The 24,650-nt window shown below is 52.8% G+C and overlaps 4 protein-coding genes across 4 annotated transcripts; 1 reads left to right on the forward strand and 3 right to left on the reverse strand.

The window, feature by feature from the left end:
- Positions 1-449: 449 nt before the first annotated feature.
- Positions 450-1,320, reverse strand: HRG_11943 (ATP-dependent DNA helicase PIF1; the record flags this gene model as incomplete). Its single annotated transcript, XM_044870413.1, has 2 exons — positions 450-501; positions 584-1,320. 2 exons carry the CDS (start codon positions 1,318-1,320, stop codon positions 450-452), a joined length of 789 nt encoding a protein of 262 aa, XP_044714498.1.
- Positions 1,321-8,332: 7,012 nt separating this feature from the next.
- On the reverse strand, positions 8,333-9,391 carry HRG_11944 (reverse transcriptase (RNA-dependent DNA polymerase) domain-containing protein; the record flags this gene model as incomplete). The annotated part of the gene is made up of 1 exon (XM_044870414.1): positions 8,333-9,391. One exon carries the CDS (start codon positions 9,389-9,391, stop codon positions 8,333-8,335), a length of 1,059 nt encoding a protein of 352 aa, XP_044714499.1.
- Positions 9,392-19,070: 9,679 nt separating this feature from the next.
- Positions 19,071-19,868, reverse strand: HRG_11945 (uncharacterized protein; the record flags this gene model as incomplete). Its single annotated transcript, XM_044870415.1, has 1 exon — positions 19,071-19,868. The coding sequence occupies one exon, from the start codon at positions 19,866-19,868 to the stop codon at positions 19,071-19,073; it is 798 nt and encodes a 265-aa protein (XP_044714500.1).
- Positions 19,869-22,672: 2,804 nt separating this feature from the next.
- Positions 22,673-23,476, forward strand: HRG_11946 (DDE superfamily endonuclease domain-containing protein; the record flags this gene model as incomplete). The annotated part of the gene is made up of 2 exons (XM_044870416.1): positions 22,673-22,957; positions 23,009-23,476. 2 exons carry the CDS (start codon positions 22,673-22,675, stop codon positions 23,474-23,476), a joined length of 753 nt encoding a protein of 250 aa, XP_044714501.1.
- Between the last annotated feature and the right edge of the window lie 1,174 nt (positions 23,477-24,650).

The following is a 24,650-nucleotide window of genomic DNA, read 5'->3' on the forward strand; positions in this document are numbered from 1 at the left end:
TCCCGCCCTCCGTTGGCCGTGCCATCACCTGTTGAGGCGGCCAGGAGCTCGGCCGCGGCCGCCACACGCTTCCACACCGGGTCCTCCACCTTGGTCGCGTAGTTCGTGACATAATAGATGAGGCCATTGTCTTGCGCTGCGTCGCAATGAAGGAAATATCATGGTTGTGCCGGAGCCCGACAGCAATAGCCTCGTTCCATCGATTGACCATGCTGTGTGTCCTCCGGATCTGCAGCACCCCGTCTGCCGTGAGGGCGGTCTTGTCGACTAACCTCCATGGCGCCTTGAACCGGCAGAGGTCCCCTTTCCGCCCTCCTTTGCCCAAGGAATACTTCACACAGGTCGGGCTATGCGTGTGCACCTGCGTCGCGCCGGCACAGAAGTTGGCCTCCTCGATAAACGCGGCCGAGAACTGCGCGGCGTTGTCCAGCAGGAACCAATACCGCCCGTCACAGATCGCTCCGCTTGCACGGCGCAAAAACTTTCCTGGTCAGATCCTGCCTTGCACGTCAACCCGGCCCCACTTGGCCATCAGAAGAGTACTTCAGGCTCCCGGTGGCACATCTTAGGTAGGCATTCTTACCTCTGAGAAGACGCTATCGATGTATCGGACGATTCGCTCGCGATACGCCGCCTGATCCTCCCCGTGGATGTCGGCAAGCATCGAGCTGAGATGCGCGTTCCCGTGCAGCCAGAGCAAGCCGTGAACATGAAGCGCCCTCGTTCGTTCGTCTCCACGGCGCCATAGTACTTGCCGATGCGCCCGAATACCGACTCTTCACCGACCTTCACGTAATGATCGAAGAACAGCTTCATCTCGCGGTGGAAGAACACGGCCGAGCTCATGGGATCCGATATCGCCAGCCGTGCCCGCTTATACGCATCCCCAAGGCCTTCTAAGAACTCCTCGGCCGCGTCGGGATCGCGTGTGCGGTATGCCGCCAGTCGCAGCTTCACCGGGTTCGTAATGTCGTTCGGGTTGATGGTGAACCAGATGGCCGGCACGCCATATCCGACGATGAGCGACTGGATTTTCCGCCGCATATTGAGACGGACCTCTCTCGACATGGGCTGCCGGTGGCCGTAAAGCGAGAGGCTCCTGAGAAGCTCCTTCACGTCACCATCGGTCGTCTTACCCGAGCTCTCCAACTCGACCCTCGCCGCCGCTAGCCTTTCTGTGGTCATCGAACGCACGATGCGCTCTACCTTGCGGAAGTTCTTCCTCCCACACTCAACATGCTGACCCGGCGGTTCCTCGACCGCACCCCATGTTGAAGACGAGAAATGCGAAGATGTGGTGCAGTGCAAATCGACCACCATGGCGCCGGAGCACGATCTCGGCCCACGCCTGAAGGTTCAAGCTTCGAGACGATACGGGGTCTCCGCGGCCGCCTCTGCCTCGACAGCCCTGCCTCGCAAGTTGGCCGTGACCTTCCCGCGTCGACCATGGTCTCTTCAACCAGCCTTGGTCCCCAACGCCAAATGGGAACAGGGTCGGGAACGTCCTGGCAAGAAGGACGCCTCAAAGGAATCGGTAAACTCACCCCCGCGAAACCCGGATGTATGGCTCACAACCACCGTCGCCACGCCCCGAACCCCCGGCTAGGGACCCGACCCACGCTCTCGGGCACGGCCGTCGTCGGCACCTTCACCAACAGCGTCACAGGCAAACTGCAGCTTCTCCACGTCCGCGACGTCTGGCGGTCCGTCGAGCGCGAACATGCCAGAAGACGTCACCTCGTTGATCGCTGGAACGTTCTGGTCGGGGCAGGCGTCACTTCCATCGCGAACCGCGCCTTCTCCGTTGGGCCCGTGACCTTCACCTGGCCGCCGGCTTCTTGTCCTTGGTTGAGCAGGGCGAAGAGCTCCTCGATCTCCACCGGCCCTCCTCGTCCACGGCGCGTTCCGTGGGCGGCACAACGTGCGCCGTCCGCGCTTTCTCCCACCCAGACGGCTCGTTCCGCTCCATACGATCGCACACCGACGACGGTACCCCGTGTATCGAGTCTCCCCAGCTCTCCATCTCCGCCGCGTCGATCTCGATCTCGGCGTAGTGGGGGTTGTTCCGCTTCAGCCAGACAAGGGCCCTCTCGACCACCCGCCGCCTCACCGACAAGAGACTCGACAGGTCGCTCGGTGCCGGCTTCTCCGCGCCCTGCCACGAGATGTGGATCTCGTCCAGTGCTTGCAAAAGGGGTGCGGGAGCACTTTGTGGCCAGCTCCTGCACATTGTTCGGAAACACCGTGATGTGGCCCTGACATGCCTCGGATACTTCACGCTCTGCCTCTGCCCGCCCGGAATGCTATATCTCGTGACAAACCCGTAACATGAGTTCAGCGAGATGAGCTTCTCTTCGACCGGCGTCAGTCCCTTGAGCTCATCGGGGAACATGTGCTCGCAGCCAAGGCGACTGTGAAGGTGGATCGCCGGCGACAGGCTCCTGCGCGCCAGGCATCGGCCACACTCGGCGCACACCGACACGGACTCGCCCTCAGGAAAGCAACTCCGGCATGAAAATGGTGAGCGGCCGCCCTTTGGTACGCAACTTGACAGCCAATGATCCCATGTAATCTCCTCAACTCTCCTCTCGTACACTTGCGGTAGCTGCCATGCAGGTCCGTATCGGCAACGTGCTCGCATCGTGGAACGCCTGATAGAAGTCTCGCACCGTCGACACCTTCCTCTCGAGCGGTATTGGCGTGCACCACGTCTGATCGTTAGACAATCTCTCCTTCAAGGCAAAGTCTTCCTCCAAAAAGCGCAGCACACTCGCCAGGTCTTCGGCCTGCAGCTCCCGTCTCCTATGCCTTCCGATTCCACTTCGGACCTGTTTTATCGGGCGCCCATCCCGGCTAGGAAGACGGGCTCTCTTCTCACGCCTCCGGGACTGCCTCTGTCCGCGCAGCGAGCCGTCCGCTGCCTCTGCTGCGCCATCGTCCACACCCACCTGTGCCCTTGGCCGCCGAACCGGTCCCCGACGGAGCTTGGGCAAACCCCATGCAATCGATGCTGCAAATTGCGCCGTTCGTCTTAGGTCTTGGAAAGTCGTATCCTTGGGCTGGATAGGTCGGACCGTCGGTCCCTTTTTCGAACGAACACCCGGGACACCGCCGGTCGCCGCCTTATCTCCCTGCCCGTCACCTTCAGGACCCCTCTCCTGGGGCAAAAACGGCCGATGAAGGGGTGGACTGTTAGAGCCCACTGCCCCCTGGTCTCCACGTTCTGTAGGCAACACGAACCTCGGAAGCGGACTCGGTGACTGACGTTGCGCGGAATTTCCGCTGCTGACCAAATTACGGGACTTCCGTGCTCTGCTTGACCGCAAACCGCCTCGCGGCGGTCTTCTCGGCAGTGACTTTGCGATCGCCTCTGCATGCTTTCTCCATGCGGTTTCTTCGACCGCAGACTGCTTAGGCTGAATCAGCCGGAACGTTAATGCTTCATTCGCCACTGATCTGTATCTCCCGAACCGCCCCAACCTTGTCTCCCGTGCTCCGTGCCCCTTCTCGGAGTTGCCCTGTATCATCTCCGCACCCCGAAACAGGCACTCCCCCGTTCCTACCCTCTTCTCCATCCTCGACTGACAACGAACAGGCTCCACGGTGAGCGGCCGCCTCGCCTAGCTTCCCTGCAGGACTGTCCGCCATGCTACTGCCTCCTCGACGTCGACTAGCGTGGATTGGCAACAGGCTAGAAAGTTTTGGCTCGGAGCACTTCCACTTGGATAATCTCGCTTCTTGGCGTACACTATTTCTTTCCGAGTGGGAAGCTTCCTAACGATCACTACTCTCATGGCCGTGGCATTTCTTCCCTTATAATGCTTGCCTATGGTACCGAAGCGATGCAATACTACTACCCTTTGTAATCCCCATTTACCCTCCCTATGTGCGTCCACCGTCCCGACCCTCGGCTGGTCTCCACGTGCGACCTGCTACCCCAGCTTTGCCAAAGGCGGCCCTTCCATCGCCGTGCTCTCTTTGCGCACTCCAGCGAATCCTGGCTACTGCCGACCTCCGGCACATGGGGTGGCCGCGCCAACCGCCCGCCGCACACTTCCAACCATACTCTCCGGCCCTTCCAACGCCGTCCCACCCACCTTGCGCATCAGTTGCTCCATCAATATCTGCCACTCCACCTCGTCGAGCAACAGCCAAAAGGCTGCCGGCGATAACATGTCCACGGTGTCCCTCGTGCAACCGGACTACCCGGCTAGGTTTGCTCCCTCGCCACCACCAACGTCGCATCAACGGCCTTCATGCTAAAGCGACAGCCAGGATCCCCCTGCCTGTCCTCTTGTAGTCGCTAGCCACCGGAGTCTCGACTTGCAAACCCTCTTGGAGTTCTCGTGACCAACTCGCATCCTCCTCCTCAGGTCGTCCCCTATATCCGACTTCACCGTGTCCCAATAGTGGACTCGACACGGTCGGCACCCGCCTCGCTCAGCCGCACGCAATGCCCATCCAACTACCGACGACCGTCAAAAAGGGACCCCTGCAATACTACCATAACCTCTTTCTTTCCTTCACTCTCATTCGTTATTGTCGCCTTTGCTATCTACTCCATGCAACGATGACACCGAAGGGTACTGCTGGACTTTCTTTCTCCGCAGACTTACCCACACTAACCTTACTGTTCGCCGACCTCCAACTTCTCGCGACATAGCCATCACCCCTACTCAACTTCCAACCCCGGCTCCTACTTCACTCACGACCATAGAACCAGATGGTCGAGACTGTTCAAGAACCTCGCCAGCTCATTCCCGCATACCCCCGCTTCTGATCTATCACCTAGGTAGCATTCTCTGACTCTTAAGTCTCCCCGACCCTAGCCGCGAGCCCTCTTTCGAGCAGCAAGAAAACCTGCTTTATAGGATGCCCACCTCCACTCTGCGTAACCCCTCATTTACACTTCCACGGTGACTACATCTGCCATGTTCTCACGATGTCGGCCTCCCAGCTCAACGTCGATACCTCGTCCTTCCCGCGGCAACCTCTTGACAGCCAGAAAAATGCTGGCGCCGACATGTCCATGATGGCCTTTGTCCAGCCCGGCTGCCCGGCTAGGTTCGCCTACCAGAATGAGCATCGTGTCAAAGGGCTCAACGCAGAAACCCTAGCGAGGTCTTCCTTCCCACGCCCTCATGGCTGTCGACTCCGGGTATGCAGCAATCCGGTCAGATACTGGCAATCCATCGACCTGCATCTTCTTCAGCCTTAATATTTCCATATACAACCAACAGATAATCTCCTCGGAATGGACCGAGCAATGGTTCTTCATGGTCGGCCGTGTTCATCCCTTTGCCCTGACGTGGGAAATCGAGCGACGTGATGGCTGGGAGTCGGACGATGATAACATCACAGAATACACCGTCCCCGCGCTTATAGTCCGCGATCACAGCTACCAACCGTGAGTCTATGCTCCAAATCTCTCTGTCGCCACTGCCCTCCCTGACGATATCCATAGAATTGTCACTCGCACCTCAGCTCGGTGGATACTTTCCCAACGATACAACCCATTGTCTCCTTCACGGGACCTGTCATCGGCTCCGGCCGCGACCTCCTGCATGGAAACTCGGCTGCGGCCCTTGACGACACCCAGCTGAGCTGCTGCGGCTTTGTCCAGCTCTCCACCTTTATTTGTCCTGGGATTCCCGGCAAACCCCTTCAAGGGCTTTCACCCTTCAAGTTTTCGTCATCTTCCCCATTCACGCTAATCCTTGGACCTCCTATGCAAGAAGATGACCGAGAGGCGCGACAGCCAGTTCCAGTCGAACACTCTCTTCACCTGTACGGGCAAAATCGCCGGCTTACTGGATCACCAGATCATGAAACAGGCCCCGGCTTTCGACCAAGACTATATCTTCATCGTCGTCCCCGACACGTGGACTTTCCACGACAAGGCCATGTCCGACCAGGCTTCTGCAACACAACTACTGCCGACGACACCCAAAAGCGCGGTCGGCAATCCCTCGGACTATAGCGTTGCGTTGGCCAGGTTTACCTCTACGAAGAAACCCAAGGCCGCCCAAAGCCCCGCCTCCCCCACGCCGCATGCTTCTGGCCCAGTCGATCCTTATGCTGGCATCAAGTCGGTCATTGCCCGATCCCTACCAAACCCCAACCAAGAGACCGCGACTTTCTCCCGAAACTTCCACCATAATCACCGACTGTGACGGTCAAGACTCCCAAATCCGATACCTCCTCCTTTCTGTCCCCGGAAGACCCGCAGAGTCAGAGACGGACACCGAACAGGTCAATCACCAAGACACATCCGCCTCTGGCTCTATCAGACCTCCCGCGTCGATATCTTCCCGACCACTGCGCGCCCGACGTCCGCCCAAGAATATTCTCTAAACTTTAAAGCATCAAACGAAACAATACAACATGACAACATGTCTCATCATCCTCAAAATCAACTGCCAAAGGCTCGAATAGCACATTCTCTTCTCTTCTTGTTCTCCTTTTCATGAAGACGATCAAGTCAAAACTTCCCCAATATACTCCTTATTCTGTTTATACCTACGACTTATACCGGTAGCACATGTAAATTTTCCGAGCCTTCCACTCGCCCAGACATGCATTACCCACTCCATCTCTCTTCAACCCTGCCGTCTCTCCACGCCCTTTGAGTTTGCGCCTTTTAAACAAAATCTCCCTCCAGCGGCCTAGCCTGCCTCCCCGACGCTCTGTCTCGGTTTCACTCACGATAATGCTCTACGTCTCTCGCCGTGTCTCGTATCTCGACCTCACTCTTCTTCCTGTCTCCAATCTACTGTCGCCAACTCTCTCTCTCTCTCTGTAGCCAACTCTTCTCCGGTTCTCTTGTCGCCAAATTTCGTTCCGAAAGGCTTCTTTGCGCGAGCCGCGGCTGGCGAGCCTTCCTCTCGTATTCAGTCAGAAGAGAGGCATAAAACCTCTTCTCATTGGCTAATTGGCCTCCCTGTACTCAACTCGTGCGGGGTGGTCGGTTGGCAACGCCACCAAATGAAGGCCATGCCGCAAACCCCTGAGCGTTGACTAGGTAACGAGCTAGCCGTTTCCGAGCTTTTCTTCAATGCAAGTTTCAAGCACACGCTTCCACTTCCATCGTGGGTCGAATCTATCGAACCCATCGGTTACTAACGGATTCTAGGTCAAATTTAGCTCCGCGGCCGACCTAGCTACAACATTCCCTGGCACCACCTGCGGGTGTGTATTGCTGCAGCCCCCAGGGTACTGTATACGATATCGCCTGGAACCCAGGCGCCGAACCATTGGAAGATCCCCCGGCCGTTATTATGGTGGACTTTGATAGCTACGATGGACCGCCATATCTAATAACTAACGAGGGCAGGAAAATCTCACCCATCCTCCCAGTCAGGCGTGATTTCCTTATGGGCAACGAGACCTGCGCTCGCACGCAGTTTCCCCTGATGGTGGCGTTTGCTATCACTGTTCACAAATGCCAGAGCCTAACGAAGGAGCAAATAGTTACTGATCTCGCTACACGCGACTTCCAGGCCGGTATTAGCTATGTTGCTGTGTCACGGGTTACGTCGCTGCAAGGCTTACTCCTTGAGGCGCCTTTCGATCGTCAGAGCCTCTATAACCACACGCCGACAGAAGGTTTATAAGCCTGTCTCCCCTACGTGCTGCGTTTACGGCTAACTACAAAGGCTAAAGCAGGGATGAAGATGCGCCTCGCTGACCAACAACGGCGTCAGGGTCAACAGCTGAGCGATGCACCGTATCCACCACTCTACCTTGACTAAACGACGTCTTCCTATAAGCTACAGGGAAGGGGGAGGTTCGATATAGGGTATATAGTTAGATTGGGCCAGTCAGGAGCGGTTTAAACAGCTGGATGGCCGCCGCAGGCAAGGGGTTCTAGGGGTCCCCTAAAGTTGTGCAGGAATACGATGTTCACCCTTCGGGCTGGATATTCAGCCGTTAAGCCCCTTGCCTTGGCAACTTAACGGGTGTTCGAAGTATTTTACGCACTTCGTCTTACAGGTTATACATGTTTTTCGTTGGAAATCAATCCGAAACCCTATTTCAATCTCGCAGGGAAGTAATTTGGAAAGGTAAGGGTCAACATGTAAATTGAGGTTCGTCTCTTCTATCTAAGAAGGAGTGAGCAAGAACCCTATTTATGATCAAAGAGAGTAGAAGAGTTCAAGGAAAGACGCATAATCTAATGAGGACAGATTGCAGATGTGCATAAGAAAGGGTAGTGGCTTAAGCAAAGGAAATAGTCCTGTTACAGGATCCGTCATGTGTCAAGTACAAATGGTACGTATCCTGAGTGCAACACACCCCCCCAGTCTGAGGGAAGATCCCTCAAACTGTGATATCACTCCTCGTCGTCGGAGGGAACGTGGTGAATTCGTGGGGAAATGTCAATAAGACCAAGTTGCTGAACAAAGGCCTTGAAGGCTTGGCCAGGCAGTGCTTTGGTGAGACCATCCGCGATCATTTGGTTTGTTGGGACGTACTCAACCTCAAAGTGGCCTTCTTGGAACGTTTGCCTTGCCCAGGCGTTGTGAATATCAACGTGCTTAAGCGCGGTTCTGACACGGGGAACGTCAGCTGTGATAAGCCTGATCGTTTGCGTGTTGTCACACTCAATGATAGGGTCGTTGTCAAGCTGAAGATCGATTTGCTTGAAGAGTCGAAGGAGGCTGAGAGTTTCCTTGGCAGTGTGAGTGAAGGCGAGGAGCTCTGCCTCAGTCGAGGAAGTTGTGACTGTGGCTTGCTTTGTGGCATTCCACCAAATGGGACCGTTGAAGAGAGTGATGAGGCATCCTTGGGAGGATTTCCTCGAGTCGGGATTGTCTGCAAAAGCAGCATCGGTAGCAATACGGATTTCTTTTGGCTTGGTGAGGAGGTGGAGCTCGTTGGAGTCTCCCGAGAACTCAAGCGCGAAGAATCTCGTAGCAAATAGATACTCAAGCATCTGATCCATGACTTCATGGTGCTTGGAAGACGGGTTCATCATGTGTTCAGCAAGTTTGCTAACACCAAAGGAAACATCGGGTCGGGTTGAGATCGCAACGAAGTTGATCGATCCGGTTTTCTGTTGAAACAAGTTCACGCTTTCAGGAGAGGCCTGTTCGTCGTGACGTTGAAGGGAATTTCCGGGCAGCGGGTTGCCTCGAAAGGAGCTTTTCTTGGTGATTCCGTATTGGGTTGCAATCTTGTCGATGTAGGAATCTTGGCAAAGCCAAACCTTGCGGGCATCTCGGTCCCGAATGACTCGGATCCCAAGAAACCAAGACACTTCACCTTGATCGGTGAGTTCGTAGTGTCGTTTGAGTCGTGTGATCAGATGGTTGACATTGTCCTCGTTCTTTTGCCGATAAAGAATCGAGATGTCATCCACAAAGAAGAAAATGATGCACCAGTCATTCATCTGGATGCACGGTTCATCAGAACAGGTCTCGAGGCCTAGTTCTGCAAAGGTGGTCGTGAGTTCTTTCTGCCAGAGCAAGGGTGATCTTCGTAGACCATACAGGGCTCGGAGAAGCTTGAGAACCCAGCCAAAGCGTTTGAATCCATCGGGGAATTCGACATAGACGAGTTCGTCTAACTCGGCATTGGTAAAGCGTTCACAGCGTCAAGGTGCCGTGATTCTAGGTCAAACTTGCACATTAGGGCCATCATAATGCGGAAGTTGCGCGCTGCAAGCGTCGCTGCATATGTCTCTGCCGTTGGTTTCCTGTAAGTCTCCGCGGACGCAGAGGCGGGGCTTGAACTTGGGCAGGGCTCCGTGCTTGTTGAATTTGTACTTTAATGCCCAAGTGAGGGAAGAGGTCTTCCAGCGGTCGGATCCATCTGATCGCGCCGAACGGGTTTGAAGGTGCCTCGGGAAAAGAGTGCATCAACTTCTGTTTTGCCAGCAAGTTTGAACTGGTCTCCGAAGGGGTGAGAGTCGAGTTCTCTCCAGGATCGTGGTTCAGGGGGAAGACTCCGCTTGTGGAGTCGTTCCTCCCTGGCTGCTCGGAATGCAGCGTGAAAAGCAGCTGAGGGATGAGACTGTTTCCTCGCTTCAATTCGGGCTGAGCGTCTAGTTGGCTCTTGAGGAGTCTTGTCCACTTGATTTGGCTCAGGCTCGGGGTTCGGAGGCGGGTCCTCCGGGCCAGCGACAAATATAGTGTCAAGTGGCTCTGGGGTTTCCGTAGGGGTAAGCAGTTGTGCTACCTCGTCTTGGAAGCGCACTCGTTTTCAGGGGCGGATTGAGAAACCATCCGATCGTTGGGTTCCTCATCCTCTGACTCAGAGTCGATGTGCTCTGGAAACGGGTTTTCTGGTTCTTTGATGACCAGGGGAGTGTCTCCAGCAGATTTCTGGTAGACCTGTGATTCATCGAAAGTGACATCACGAACTCGGCGGACTTCCGAACGTGAAGGAATCCAAATGCGGTAAATATTGTGGGAATCGTACCCCACCAAATAACCAATCTCGGCGTGTGGTTGAGTCTTAAGGTCTCTCTTCTGAGTACCTTGAAGTGCAGTGGTAGTTAAAGGATAGGCTTTGCAGCCATATGCCTTCAGGTGAGTGATGTCGGGTAAAGGATTCGCTGAGTAACCGGTGTCTCGGTTGTTGTCCCTAAGCCACTCGTGTAGCCTTTGGAAGGGAGTCTTCCAGTTCTCGCGAAGTTGAGGTGACCGGTTGTGTAGATAGGTGGCGGCGGTCCAGGTCTCAGGCCACATATCATCATCGAGATTTGCCTCGACGTGCATGTTCCTAGCCCATGTGCCTATCACCCCCCCAGAACGCTCGGCGGGGCCGTTCTGTGCCGGTGTGTGAGGAGCAGTGGGTTCATCCTCAATGCCCTCATCATCTATCCATGTAACGTACCCCGACTGGAGTCCGCGGTCGTTATCCCGGTGAACGACGCATGCTTGGAGCCTCCATTGGCGCCAAATGTACGAAGAAAAACGTGAAAGTGTTGAAAGAAGGGTCTCCTGTTGACTGTTTGGAAGTGCGTAGCAAAATGAGCCCAGAAAAGTCATCTTTGAGTAACAATGCTACCTTCTTGCCGTTGTAGCTTTGGTGCATGCTGAAGAGGTCAATGTAGATCCGCCAGAAAGGCCTTGAAGAAGTTGCCTTGGACGGTCTTCGTGAAACTTGTTTTTTCGCTTTTGCGAGGGAGCATACCTCACAGTCGATAGTTGCCGGGCCTTTGATCTTACAGCCTGTGGTGGCTTCGACGAGGTGTTCCAACGCAGTAGGGTTCAAGTGACCCAAACGTCGGTGCCAGAGTTGCGCCTCTTGTGGATCAGAAGGTTTAGGATCCTTTGAGGTCATTGCGGCAATAGCAGGCGGGAGAGAAGGGGGGATTGGCGTGAATTCGAGGACATTTTGTCCGTGCATCGGGGTCGTCCTACATATCTCCCAGCCATCCTTTGACACAATTCCTGTCATAAGGGTCCAATCGATGCCTGCCTTGCGGAATCGATCGGCTGATGCAACGTTGGTGTGGAAAGACGGGACGTGTAAGGCTTGGTTGAGTTGGAAAGTTCGATTGTAGCTGACATTGATGATGACGGTGCCTCGACCAAGGATAGGCAAGAATCATTCCCGAAAAAGCCCTTCTCCTTCCTCTGCGGGTTGATAGTCAATGAAACGGTGCCGATCCCGGATTACGTGGACGTCTGATGCTGAATCGAGCAAAACAGAGTCTCGAAGTGGGTAGACGTATGATGTGGATGCGGCTGCCGGTGGAGGTGAGCTTACGGTGACCGCAGCAGCGGCTGACGGTTCACCCGTTCTCGGAGTGTCGTTTCGAGTGCTAGATTGGTTCCTAGCCTCTCGTTTATCGCGAGCTTGCTTGATAGACTGCTCGACTTTCTCCTTGAGGTGTGGTCTCTTCTCAAGTCGGTCATTTTTCTTTGCCTCAATCTCCGGATCTGGTATCCATGAGGCTGGGCGGATTTCCTCGTTGTAGTACCAACAATCTGAGAAGTAGTGTTTCAGTCCACACACGCAGGGTGGCCTTTCAGGCCGGGTTGACGAGGAATTCGTCGAGTCGTTATTAGAAGGCCGTTGAGGATTCGTTTGGTCGGATCGCTCTTGCTGCCAAGCAGACTTGCAAATAGATAAATCATAATCAAATCAAATCAAATCAAATCAAATTTATCCAAATCAAATCAAATCAAATTGCCCCTGCGCTGAATCAAATCAAATCAAATCGCAACACCCAAATTTATTTGGATATCTTGTTGGATCCACCTGTGCACTAGGCACCGATCGCGCACGTATAACTAATCGACCGCGCTAGTCACGTGCGAGTAAGAGGTGAGACACAGGGAGGAAGGTCTTTGCACACAGTTTGTATGGGACACGTTTCCCTAGTTACACAAGATATAACCAATTGAACCAGTTCGAATAACCTCACTGCAGTGAAGAGCCTGTCCACACTGATCAGTGTCGCCCGGCAAAGGTGACACAGAACAGCAAGACGGAAGAGAGCTAACCTATCGTCACGCTCTGCAAAGCAGGCTCCCTGACGGTAGGATAGTTGCTACAACGCGCGGATTGCTACGAAGACTCTGCATCAGAGCCCACTCTAGTTATCCAACCGTGCCTAAGCTTTGCTGTCATCAGCGACCCTTAGGCGTGCCCTATCGCACATTGATAACCTCATTGACACCCTGTGCCCTGTTTCTCAGCACACAGCCTGTCAATATGTCTGACAATTCATCTGCCGCACTAGCCCCGGCAACAGCCCAGGATACCCCGGCCAACGTGTCTCTCGAAGACAGGCAACTCGTTGAACGGAACCTGACGATCGTGGAGCTCCTTCACTCCCGATCAGGCATTTCGACGCGGATTTCCTCAACGAACCTATCACCCAGAGCTCCTCCTTGTCCACCGCAACAGCTTCTTCTTAGGCTGTGTGGCAACATACACGGTGGATAAACGTAACCACGGAATTGCCCTGCTTGGGGATCTGTATAACGACTTCACGGGATGGAGCTATGATGACTTCGAACTAATCAACCCACGCCTTAGATCAAGACTCCGGACGCTTCTCAGAATTAGGGGGATCTATATGGGCAAGGCCAACTCTAGCATCTCTCGAGCTTTATGTGGCCTTCTAACAAGTAACGAACTTCCTGAATGGGATGAGAACGAGTTGCTTGGTCAAGAGGTTGCTGAAAACACCGTGGCATATAAGGTGAAACAGAAGCTGCTCCAAGGAACTGTTAAAGCGGCTATATCGTCACCGGCACCGATAGTAATCCAGCAGCCAACTATTACCCGACCGGCAGAACCGGAATCCCCTCATATCATTGAGACCCATCAACCCGCTCAGCAAGAGCCTCAGCATCAATGGCGCGAATCCCCTCGGTATCAGCAGACGCTCCCCGTACGGACTACCAACTTCCGAGATGCATACACGAGCATTCCACCTGTTCGATTCGAGAACGAGGAAGTTGAGGCCGATCTCACGATTAGATTCATTAAGATATGGGACAAGAAACTAGCCTATACCGGCGAACCATACGATATCTTCGATGACAAGATCCGGAAATTCATGAGCGTGTGCCGTCAAGCAAACATTCCTCCGTCTAAATTCCATGGTGTTTTCCTTCGATTCTGGCCAAGCTCAGTCCTTCTTTCTACGAAATCAGCACTGATTTAACCTTCGCTGAGATGTATCAGAAGATGAAAGAGCACTTTGACACCGAAATCAACCAGAAGATGTATCATACCCACTGGAGCACCCTCACCTTCAGCCGACTTCGGGCTGAGATGCCCGGTAAGTCATCTGACGAGGTCCTCCAGGCCCTTCTTACGAAATTGCGGCTCTGTAGGAGAGCACTCGGGGATAAGTCTGGCGGCGAAGGTGGCCTGATCGATGCAACGCTCAGGGCGTGCCGTGGTGTGCCTGAATTCCGACTCGCGATATACTCTCCCGCACCTACATTTGAGGGGTTGGCATCACAGCTTCGATCATCGCTATCTGCCATGCAAGATGAACGATCTGAACAACCCAGTGGCCAATATCCCCAAGACCTGGATAGAGGACACGATCAGCACTTCGTGGATCGCAAATTTCAGCGAAATTCCGGCGGAACAAGAGGTCAATCACAAAGGCGTCAGCCAAATTGGAAGAAGAAATGCTACGTTTGCGGCAAGGAAGATTGTTTCTCAACGAGACATCCTGAAAACGAGATAAAGCAGCCAAAGAGAAGTATCTACGAGAGAGAGGCTTCCACGGTCAATCTCGTTCGTATGCTATGTTCTTGGCTGACTATGAAGGAATCACAGGATCAGGATGACTCGAGCACCGAGGAATCTGATGATTCTGACTCCTCTGACCCTTATGAATCGTTCTACGCTGCTGCGACCTTTCTGTCCAACGAAGCTTTCCATCATCGGATCTCTCAGTAGGCATCAAGTTATTCAACAGTGACGAACCCACACAATTCATACTAGATCGTTACTCTCAAGACTCGTTCCAAGGAATCATGCCGGACACAGGTGCGGCATGCATATCGACGGGAGGAATCGAACAACTGCGTGCTCTCCAACGAGAGATGCCCCCAGTCCAATTCCGTGATGATCGCAAGCCCGAACCAGTTAGATTTGGTGCAGGAAGATTGGAAACACCACTTGGCGTGATCACCTTGAACACACCAGTGGGAGGGTTGATTTTCATATAGTCAACGTGCCAACGCCATTCCTCCTATGCCTAGCTGATATGGATCGGCTCGGCGTATATTTAAATAACGTCACGAACGAGCTCGTTGGCAATGGTGTGAGCGTTCCAGTGATTCGAAGATGGGGTCACGCGTGGTTCTTCTTGCGGAAACAAGAGGCATCAGTGGCATATCTCACGGAGGCTGAATTGCGGCGCCTCCACACGCGTTTTGGTCATCCATCCGTGTATCGGCTGCACAAGCTGCTGAATTCGGCTGGCCATGATGTGGAAATCGAAGCTCTGGAAATGATCAAGAAGTTCTGCCACTACTGTCAGATGAAATCCGACCCGCCACGAAGGTTCAAGTTCAGCTTGAAGGATGATTGTGACTTCAATTACGAAGTCATCGTTGATGTCATGACATTGGGTGGCAGACCAGTCCTCCATGTTGTTGATCAAGCCACTGCCTATCAGGCAGGAGATTCCTATCCAACATGACGGCCAAGGAAACGTGGCTCGCGTTGAAACAATGTTGGATGGATACATACCTTGGACCACCCGATGTGATCACTCATGACGCAGGCACGAATTTCGCTGCTGCCGAGTTCCAAGCAGAAGCGAAATTGATGGGAATAACGTGTCATCAGGTGCCTGTGGAAGCACATTGGGCTGTTGGGAAGGTTGAGAAGTATCATGTGCCCGTCCGAAGAGCATATGATATATTAAAGGCAGAGCTGAAGGATACCGTGAGCCCTGATCAAGTCCTTCAAATGGCTTTCAAGGCTGTCAACGACACAGCCGGTCCGGATGGCCTCGTTCCAACCCTCCTCGTCTTCGGTGCTCTGCCTCGAATGACGATGGATTCGCCGCCTACACCTTCCGCAATGGCAAGAGCTAAGGCGGTGTGGCGAACGATGTCAGAGCTGAGGAAGATCAACGCCCAGAGGAAGGTTCAGACCGCGTTAAATACGCGTAATGGGCCTGATACAGCGTTGCGCCTGCCCCTAGGCGAAGCGAAGTTCGCGTATTTCGCGAGAAGCACGGATGGCAAGGCCCATATAAAGTGCTCGAGGTGACGGATACGGAAATCGCAGTTGACCTGGACAACGGACCAGCGAAATTTCGCAGTACATGCGTCCAACCGTACTATCGTCACCCGGAATCGCTCCTTCCTCAGTTGCAACCCGACCCTAGCCCTAGCCGCACAGACCCATCAACACAACAATCACTCCTTCCCTCAACACAATCCGATCAACAACATCCTCTTCAAAACCCTCTTCCCCTTCCACCCACAACTCAACAACCTCTTCCTCTTCCTACCACAGAAGACCAACCCAAACCTTTCGAATACCCTGAGCCAAAGAGGCCGCGCAGGCGTGGCCGACCTAGGAAGGATGCTGCACAAAATGGCACATCAGAATCCACTATTGTTTGCTCACCCGTTCAATTTATCGTTCATCATGAAGCTAATGCGTTTCTTGTTCGAAAAGAAATGGAACATCTCGGCCTAGCCAAGCGGCTACGAGCTGAAGGAAAGATCACAAGCACCGGTTTCCCATTTGAAGCTTCCGACACACTCGAGCTCACGAACCTCCTCGCCGCTGGGGTCATTGTACCCGAAGAATTCGATGCGAATAAACATGGTGGATATCGTGTCTTCAAATCACGAATGGTCAGAGAGGTTAAGGAAGAAATACTGCAACGCCATACGAGAAATCACGCCTCGTTGTGCAAGGATACAATGATGATGGGAAACGTGGGATCCTCACACAAGCCCCTACCATCAGCCGGCCCGCACAACGCGTGGCCTTGGCCTTAGCACCGTTTCTCTGCACACGGGATATGTTCATCATGATCAGAGACATCACGATGGCATACACACAATCCCAGACCAAGCTGGCCCGTGTCATCCTTGCAGCCCTTCCTCAAGAACTCAAAGAAGATATCCAGAGGAACAATCCTGCGAATCGTGAAGCCGCTATATGGCATCGCAGAGGCAGGAGCCCACTGGTTCAACACATATCACGACCATCACTGCCGCAAGCTTAATATGGAAACCTCTTCGTTTGACCCGTGCCTTCTGATCACGGCAAACAACATCGCCGACAAGGACCTGTTTGGCATCGCGGCCTTGCAAACGGATGACACATTCATTGTTGGCACAGATGCATTTCTCAAGATCGAGGAGAAAGAACTCTGCTTTAAGGCCAAGCCAAAGAGATTCTCAAGAAGGTTCCATCTGCGACTTTAACGGCAGCCGCCTGACCATACAAAATGGCTGTGTCATCGTCAGGCAGAAGGGCCAAGCCCAAAACCTCGAGGAGATCAATCTTCAGGCATCAAGTAGGCATCAGGATTATGCTGCTCAACGCGCGGGGGCATATATCGCTTCGATTTGCCAACCCGAAGCAACATACGATTGTTCCGTTGCGGCACAAGCCCAAGAGCCCGTTAATACCGACTTCAAGGCTTTGAACAAGCGGATTGAATGGCAGATCAACAATCCCGACCGTGGCCTATGTTACATACCCATCGATCTCGAGCGCGAAGATCTTTGTGTTCACCGATGGATCATTCGCCAACAATAAGGATTTAAGCTCTCAAATCGGCTTTGTGATTATCATCGCCAATGAGACCGCGCAATCAACCGATTCATTTTCCATCCGCGGAAACATTCTTCATTGGAGCTCAACTAAATGCAAGCGCGTTACTCGAAGCGTTCTTGCATCAGAGATCTATGGATTGACATCGGGCTTCGATCTCGCATTTGTGATCAAGCAAACGGTCAATACGATCGCACAACGCCTTGATCTGAAGCAAATCCGCTCGTCATTTGCACAGATTCATATAGCCTCTATGAGTGCCTCGTCAAACTTGGCACCACAACAGAGAAGCGACTCATGATAGATATCATGGCGCTGAGGCAGGCATATGAATCAAGGGATATTGCGGAAATCCGTTGGGTCAACGGCGCAGATAACCCTGCCGATGCTATGACATCATCAAACAGCGCCCTCACGCAGTTTATTAGCGACAATCAGCTAAACGTGAGGGTGGAAGGATTCGTTCATCGCAATAACACAACAATTCTCGACGAGATTTAATCGGTTTTTCGTTCCTTCTTCTGCTTTACCGTCGTTCTTTTATTCCATTCACATTAACGAGGAGATCCTCGTGTCCATATTCAACGTGGGACCGATGGAATCAGCTAGCGCATCCGGCGCTCGAAATGCGGCCCATGATGGCGTGTGGCAGAACACACCCAGTGTGGGGAGGAGAGCTACAGTCAGAGCACACTATCCAACATAGTGATGCATCGTGGTAGGAGTTTGTTGGTGTTCTTGTTCGTGTTTTCCTATCTCATCTTAATTCGCTGTGTTTGGTGTGTTTTGGTGGATTGATTAGTGCGCGATCATCGATTTAGAAAGAGGTTCCAGTGTTGGATCCACCTGTGCACTAGGCACCGATCGCGCACGTATAACTAATCGACCGCGCTAGTCACGTGCGAGTAAGAGGTGAGACACAGGGAGGAAGGTCTTTGCACACAGTTTGTATGGGACACGTTTCCCTAGTTACACAAGATATAACCAATTGAACCAGTTCGAATAACCTCACTGCAGTGAAGAGCCTGTCCACATATCTGATTATTTGGATACGCCCCACAATGGCGACCTGGGCCAATAGTTTTGGGGAGCCAGCCCTGCCTGGCCTAGAGTGGTCGCTAATTACGGGCAGTTGCTTTTCCAGGCCGTGTCACCAAGCTTTCTTTTGTGTTTTACCTGACACGTTTGATCGTGAAATATATCTTTGGGTGCGTCTGCCATATTACGGGGGGAGATATTTGTAGCCGATGGCCAAAATGGGACAGCTCTGCACTTGACTGCTGCAATGGCGCATATGGGAGGAGTACCGAACCCTCGCGGTCGAGCAAGATACGATACCCGAGGAGCCCACAGCTGCAAGGAAGACAACGGACCTAGATGACTTCATGACCTCAATTAGGAAACTTGGCGCCCAACCTGCGCCCTCACCGTCCTCCATGCGTGACGAGTACGCAGAATGGGTGGGCAGTACCGATCCGGGCGATTGTCTTGTGGACAATCCCATCCAGTACTGGCTTCTCCGCAGACGCCAATATCCACGCCTGTCGCGAATGGCAATCGACCTCTTTTCCATTCCGGCGATGTCTTCAGAGCCGGAGAGAATATTTAGCCTTGCCGGACAGATGGCCGCAGCTCAGAGAGGCCGCCTCAAAGCGGACCTTATCAAAGCGGACCTTATAGGAGCGGCTCAATGTATTTTGTCGTGGGAAAAAAGTGGGGCTATCCAGATATCCAAATGAGATCCAAATCGATTCAAATCAAATCAAATCAAATCAGATCCATGATTTTGCTATCCAAATCAAATCAAATTGGACCCCGGATTTGATTTGATTTATCTATTTGCAAGTCTGCTGCCAAGTGGCAAACGTGTTTCCGCCTTTTCCTCCCTTCTGGTCAGACGTGAGGGAATGTGCCCTCTCGAAAATGGTACTGATCTCAATGCCGTCTGGGAATCGACCTTGCCAGAGGGGGTCGATGCCACGAGCTTCGTCCTCCATCTTGTTGAGCCAGTAATGAGAAAACGTGGGATTTACTCCCGAAACTGCCTTCAAGAACAACCGAGTCGGTCTGAGTCCTTGGGCATCTGGAATTCCGAGCTGTTGGGCTTCGGTAAGGACTTGGTGCCACTTCGTGACCCAATCCGAAATCTTGGTCCTGTTGGGTGACTTCAATGTGGAATGAAATCTGTCAAGGACATCTTGTTCTTGTGCCCAGCTGGTGGGCTGGATCCTCTGTTTGAGGACTTTAAGTTCCTTTGCAACGTCATGTTCGTAGGCAATGGTGTTGTAGTAGTTCCCACAGGTCCTGACGATGTGTTCCTGCAGGCTTGCTAGCGCCTTTTGTCGTGCCTTGAAGATAGAGTACTCATGTCGATACTGGGAAGTCAGAAGTTCGAAGGTTTTGATCTTGTCAGGATTGAGGGTTACGAGTGTCGCCTCATCCTGCAGATCTGATGGTTCCGGTCTCCGTGGTTCCCGTGGAGCCGGATTGAGTGGTCGACTTGGATCGACAAAGTCCCAGATTCCGTGCGCAATGGCAAATTTCTGGATAATGCTTATCCACTGTTTCCAGTCTGACGGGCCGTTAAGCTTGACCCGGGACGAACCGATTGACTCTTCCTTGGTTGACTCCATCGTGTTCGTTTGATGGTCGTCGAAATGGGTGAGGTTGCTGTGGTACGTCTTTACCTACAGGTCTCCAAAGGGGCACGTGCTCTGATCCTGTTTCGCGGATACGGGCTATGCAAAAGGTGCAAGAGAATCCGATGGCACAGCTAAGAGCCAACCGGGCTCATAACTCTCGCAGGAAGTAATTTGGAAAGGTAAGGGTCAACATGTAAATTGAGGTTCGTCTCTTCTATCTAAGAAGGAGTGAGCAAGAACCCTATTTATGATCAAAGAGTAGAAGAGTTCAAGGAAAGACGCATAATCTAATGAGGACAGATTGCAGATGTGCATAAGAAAAGGGGTAGTGGCTTAAGCAAAGGGAAATAGTCCTGTTACAGGATCCGTCATGTGTCAAGTACAAATGGTACGTATCCTGAGTGCAACATTCAAGGTAGTAAAATCCGGGTTGCTGGTAATCATGGGGCGCACTAATAGTGCAACTATTAGTCTGGACCCTTGCACTGAACTACCCGTTCAGTTTGGGCAAGCTACACTGAACCACCAGTGTGGTGTGAAACGCACACTACACTAATAGTGCGGCACTAATAGTGTAAACCACAGTGTGCACTAATAGTCCTCTTAATGGTCCACACTATTAGGAGCGCTGGTTGCCATGGTCGTCCTCGGAATCTTCGACGGTTGTGGAGGCTGGTAGGACAAAACTCGTTGGACTGGTTTGCCAGGGGTTGGTAGGTCGAACGAGACTCGCCAGGCTGGCTCGACCCTTCCATTGGCGAGAAAGATGGACTTTCTCCCAACTCAGTATACGGGATCGTCAGAATACATCGGAATCAGATCTCGGCTATACAGAGCCATTGCCAACACTATCTTGTCCGGCTCCTTCGCTTACTTCGGACTCCGCATCGGAGGACACGTAGATCGGCTCGTCCAAGGCTTGTACTCGTGGAGCCGGTAAGTCGAGTCGCGCCTCGTCGGTTGGTCCCATTGACAGATGTTGAGCGGACTCAGGAAGGAACTGTCGAGACTGTCTATGGACCTTCCAGTCACTCTTTTGGTGATCGGTACTACAGTATCCCACAGCCAGGCATCTCGCGCATTTCTTGACCCCCGCCGTCTTCCCACATACCTTACATACAAGAACCTCTCTGCACTGGGACCGAGTCCCCTCGTTCGCTTCTGGCTTGATATTGCCCATGATATTCCCCAGTTCCTGTCGTAGCTCCACCCCTCTCACACACCGCACAAAGCTTGCCGATAAGCGGGTGCAAGCCGTCATGGGCTGCTCCAGTCGCAAGACAGCCAGATATGGTCGTTTACGCCGCCATCACTGACGACTCTGCGCCATGTCCTCCCCTGGAATCTGACAAGGCATCAGCGCATCAAACGAACTTCGTGCTGTTCACTCGTACTACGTAGAAGTAAAGTCTCCGAAACATGTGCCGAGATCTTTCCCTTGTTGCTAAGAGCATGCACGGGTCGGAAGGGGGTAGTTAAATAACCACCTCCTCCCACTAATCTGCCACCCCAAAGTGGGTCAATGTGGCGCATCGCCGCACACAACGTCCGGCCGGCCCCAGTGCACACACGAGACCCAAGGCACAATGCCCAAGGCACACAACGCAAGTGAAGCCGGCCGCGATGCATAGAACACATAGAAATGCCACTTTTCTAGGAGTCATTAGACCCGCATCGTCAATTCAAGAGCACTATAACTACAAGGGCTATAAAGGGCATTCCTTCGCCATCTCCCTTAGCGCAAGGGCGTTAGCCTCATCAAGCCGCTCCATCGTATCAAAGTCACAGAACACATAGGTCGGCGCACGAGCCGAAGGCTTCGCATTCCGGCGCCTAAGGCCAAAGCCGATCTGCCAGCCTACGGTCTTGCAGGCACGAGTAGCCTCGGCCTCGGACTCGTAGGTGGTAGAGAACACAGTGCTCATGGACTCCATAGCGGCAAGTGGTACGGTGACGTGGGTGGCACGGTCGTGACGGGGCGGCGCGGCGGTGATAACGGCGTTGCAACCGATTAAGGCCATGTTAAGATATCGCGAAAAGCTTCACTTACGGCTGACTGTGTGATGTTGCGCGGCGTGCCTTGTGTGCCAAGGAGGTTTTGGCGTTACGCCACCTTTACCTCAAAGGTGCGCCACATTGACCCACTTTGGGGTGGCAGATTAGTGGGAGGAAGTGGTTATTTAACTACCCCGAAAGGGCAATGGCGATTTTGACGCGCTCCGGCTCATCACATATCGGGGTTTTCCACAGGACGAAAGGATGGAGGCACCAAAAAAGCTGGATAGAGAGATATAGGGTGCTTTTATGCACAGCCCAGTGAGATTAAGGACAGATCTAATGTGCTTTGATGTGATTTGTTGAAGGATATGAGAAAATGCGATTTTGCCAGCATCGCGAAAAACACATATAAATGTCGCGAAGCAGATTTAATGTTCAATTGAACATGTCACCTGAACAACAGGTGGCTTGATTTTCGTGACAATAAATTATCGAATAGTCAGTGTGCGCATGTGACAGGGTCCTCAGGCCTTTTACTGGAGGAGTAGTCCAAGTAACGTGACTTTGACCTAAAACGGTTAGACTCCGCTTGAAATGGCCTGAGCACTGCTGAGGTAACGCAGAGCCTCACCAGTGTCACGTGCACAAGCAGCATGACGTGCCCGTGCGACCTCGTGCTTACCTCAGCAGTGCTCAGGCCAGGAGCAAATAACGTAATCCACCCCCTTCCCGGTCACACCCCCTACCCGCTCAAAATTCCCCACCAACGCGACCCGCACTCCATGGCGCCGAGCACGATGACGGAAATTAGAGACCAATCGATTCCACGCGTCCTGCTCGCCGTCAAGGCCTATCAGCAAGGCCAATTCGACAGTACCCACAAGGCCACGACGGCATATGATGTCCCTCAGTCGACAGTATCTGGTCGACTGCGTGGTGCCCGCTCCCGACGCGACGCGCAGATGAACAACCGGAAGTTGACGACGACGGAAGAGACTGCCCTCGTACAATGGGTCATGCCGATGGACGAGCGAGGGATGCCGCTGACAGTGGTCTACACTCGCCGCATGGCCGGCCAACTTGTTGCTCTCTGAGCGCGGCCAAGAAACTGTCGGCGAGATTGGGTGCGGAAGTTCGTTGGCCACCACGACGAAATCAAGGCGAAATACTCTCGTCGATATGATTACCAACGTGCCAGATGCGAAGATCCGAAGACGATCCAAGAATGGTACGATCGAGTGGCAATGGCGAAGCAGAAATGGGGGATTCTTGACGAGGATGTCTACAACTTCGATGAGACGGGGTTTCAAATGGGAGTCATTGCGACGGCAAGAGTCCTTACTCGGTCTGACCGGCGAGGTCGGCCTATGGTCATGCAGCCAGGAAATCGAGAATGGGTTACGGTGATTGAGTCTATCAATTGCCAAGGTTGGGCTTTGCCGGCGATGGTCATCTTCCAGGGCAAGGTGCACAAAGCAAGCTGGTACAAAGCAGGTGTGCCCAAGGACTGGCAGATTGCCGTGAGCAACAAAGGTTGGACTTCCGACGACCTTGGATTGCATTGGTTAAAGGCAGTTTTCGACCCATACACACGGCGCTAGGGCTGATATTTGAAGATTTTGAAGTCGAATCGGCCTCGGGACCCTTGAATTGAATGAAGCCGAATCGGGTAAGGTCTTCAAATTCGATGAATCAAAAATCAGGAGTCTTCATTCAATTCATTCATCAAAATCTTGAATGAATGGCGATATGGTCGAAATATACGGTGAAAAAAAAAGGATAACCCCGCTTCGCAGCTGCCACTGGTAAAATACCTGGGTTGCCGCCGAATACGCCGTCACAGGAGTAAGCAAAGCTGTAAATATCTGTGTAAGCTCCGCTGAATTGCGCACTGCGTGTACTTCGTCACTTTGTAGCACAATTTACAGCTTCGCTTAAAAATCCCAGTGGATTGGGAGTGGGGTAGTTAGTGTCACGACCCTGGGCGCCAGCGTAGAGCCGCCAGCGCAGCACCTCACCAGTGTCACGTGCCCAAGCAGCATCACGTGCCCACGCGCGACCTCGTGTCTATATGGGCCCGCTCGGTCGTGTAGTCTAGTCTTCCTTTCTTGCTCCTTAGCTTTGAGTCTTCGTTCATAGTGCCAATACATCTTTATAGCCGTCAAGGCTCGTATGTGCCTGGCCGTAACAGTTAGGGTGTCCATATATGTTGGTATAAAGACCCTAACACCCACCGTTTCAGCAATCTTGCCACCCTATACGGAGTATCAAAAACACCATAAAGGTCATGAACAGTGCCTTTTTATAATGCACACCATTTAAATGTAGTGCCACTCGAATGTTCTGGATTTTCTCGTTCGGGTGGTATAACTCTCGATATCTGTGCTTATCATTTGCTCAATAAATGCCACATCATCCTGAAGGCAATCAATAGATCAGTCATTTTCTAGTTGCAAACTACATTTCAAGCACATACTAAGCTCGGCAGTCCATATTTTGAAATATAATACAGGACTTATACCCTTAAACAGCCTCCGGCAAGCTGATTCAAAAACGCGTTCAGGTCCTCAACATCTCAATATTGCGCGAACAATTGGGTGACACGAATCGCGTCATCTCGCGATTTAGAGGCTGTTAGGGACTTATCTACTCCTCGAGCCCAATATGACTGCTACCTGCTTGTCCACACAAATTAGCCCGATCAAAAAGTACCGAAACACCTGCATGATAAGGATATATTGTGCCAACTAGCCGCGTTTCGACGCGTTATTCGTG

Source organism: Hirsutella rhossiliensis (genome assembly GCF_020360975.1).
Source record: "Hirsutella rhossiliensis strain HR02 chromosome Unknown scaffold00029, whole genome shotgun sequence".
Lineage (NCBI taxonomy): Eukaryota > Fungi > Ascomycota > Sordariomycetes > Hypocreales > Ophiocordycipitaceae > Hirsutella > Hirsutella rhossiliensis.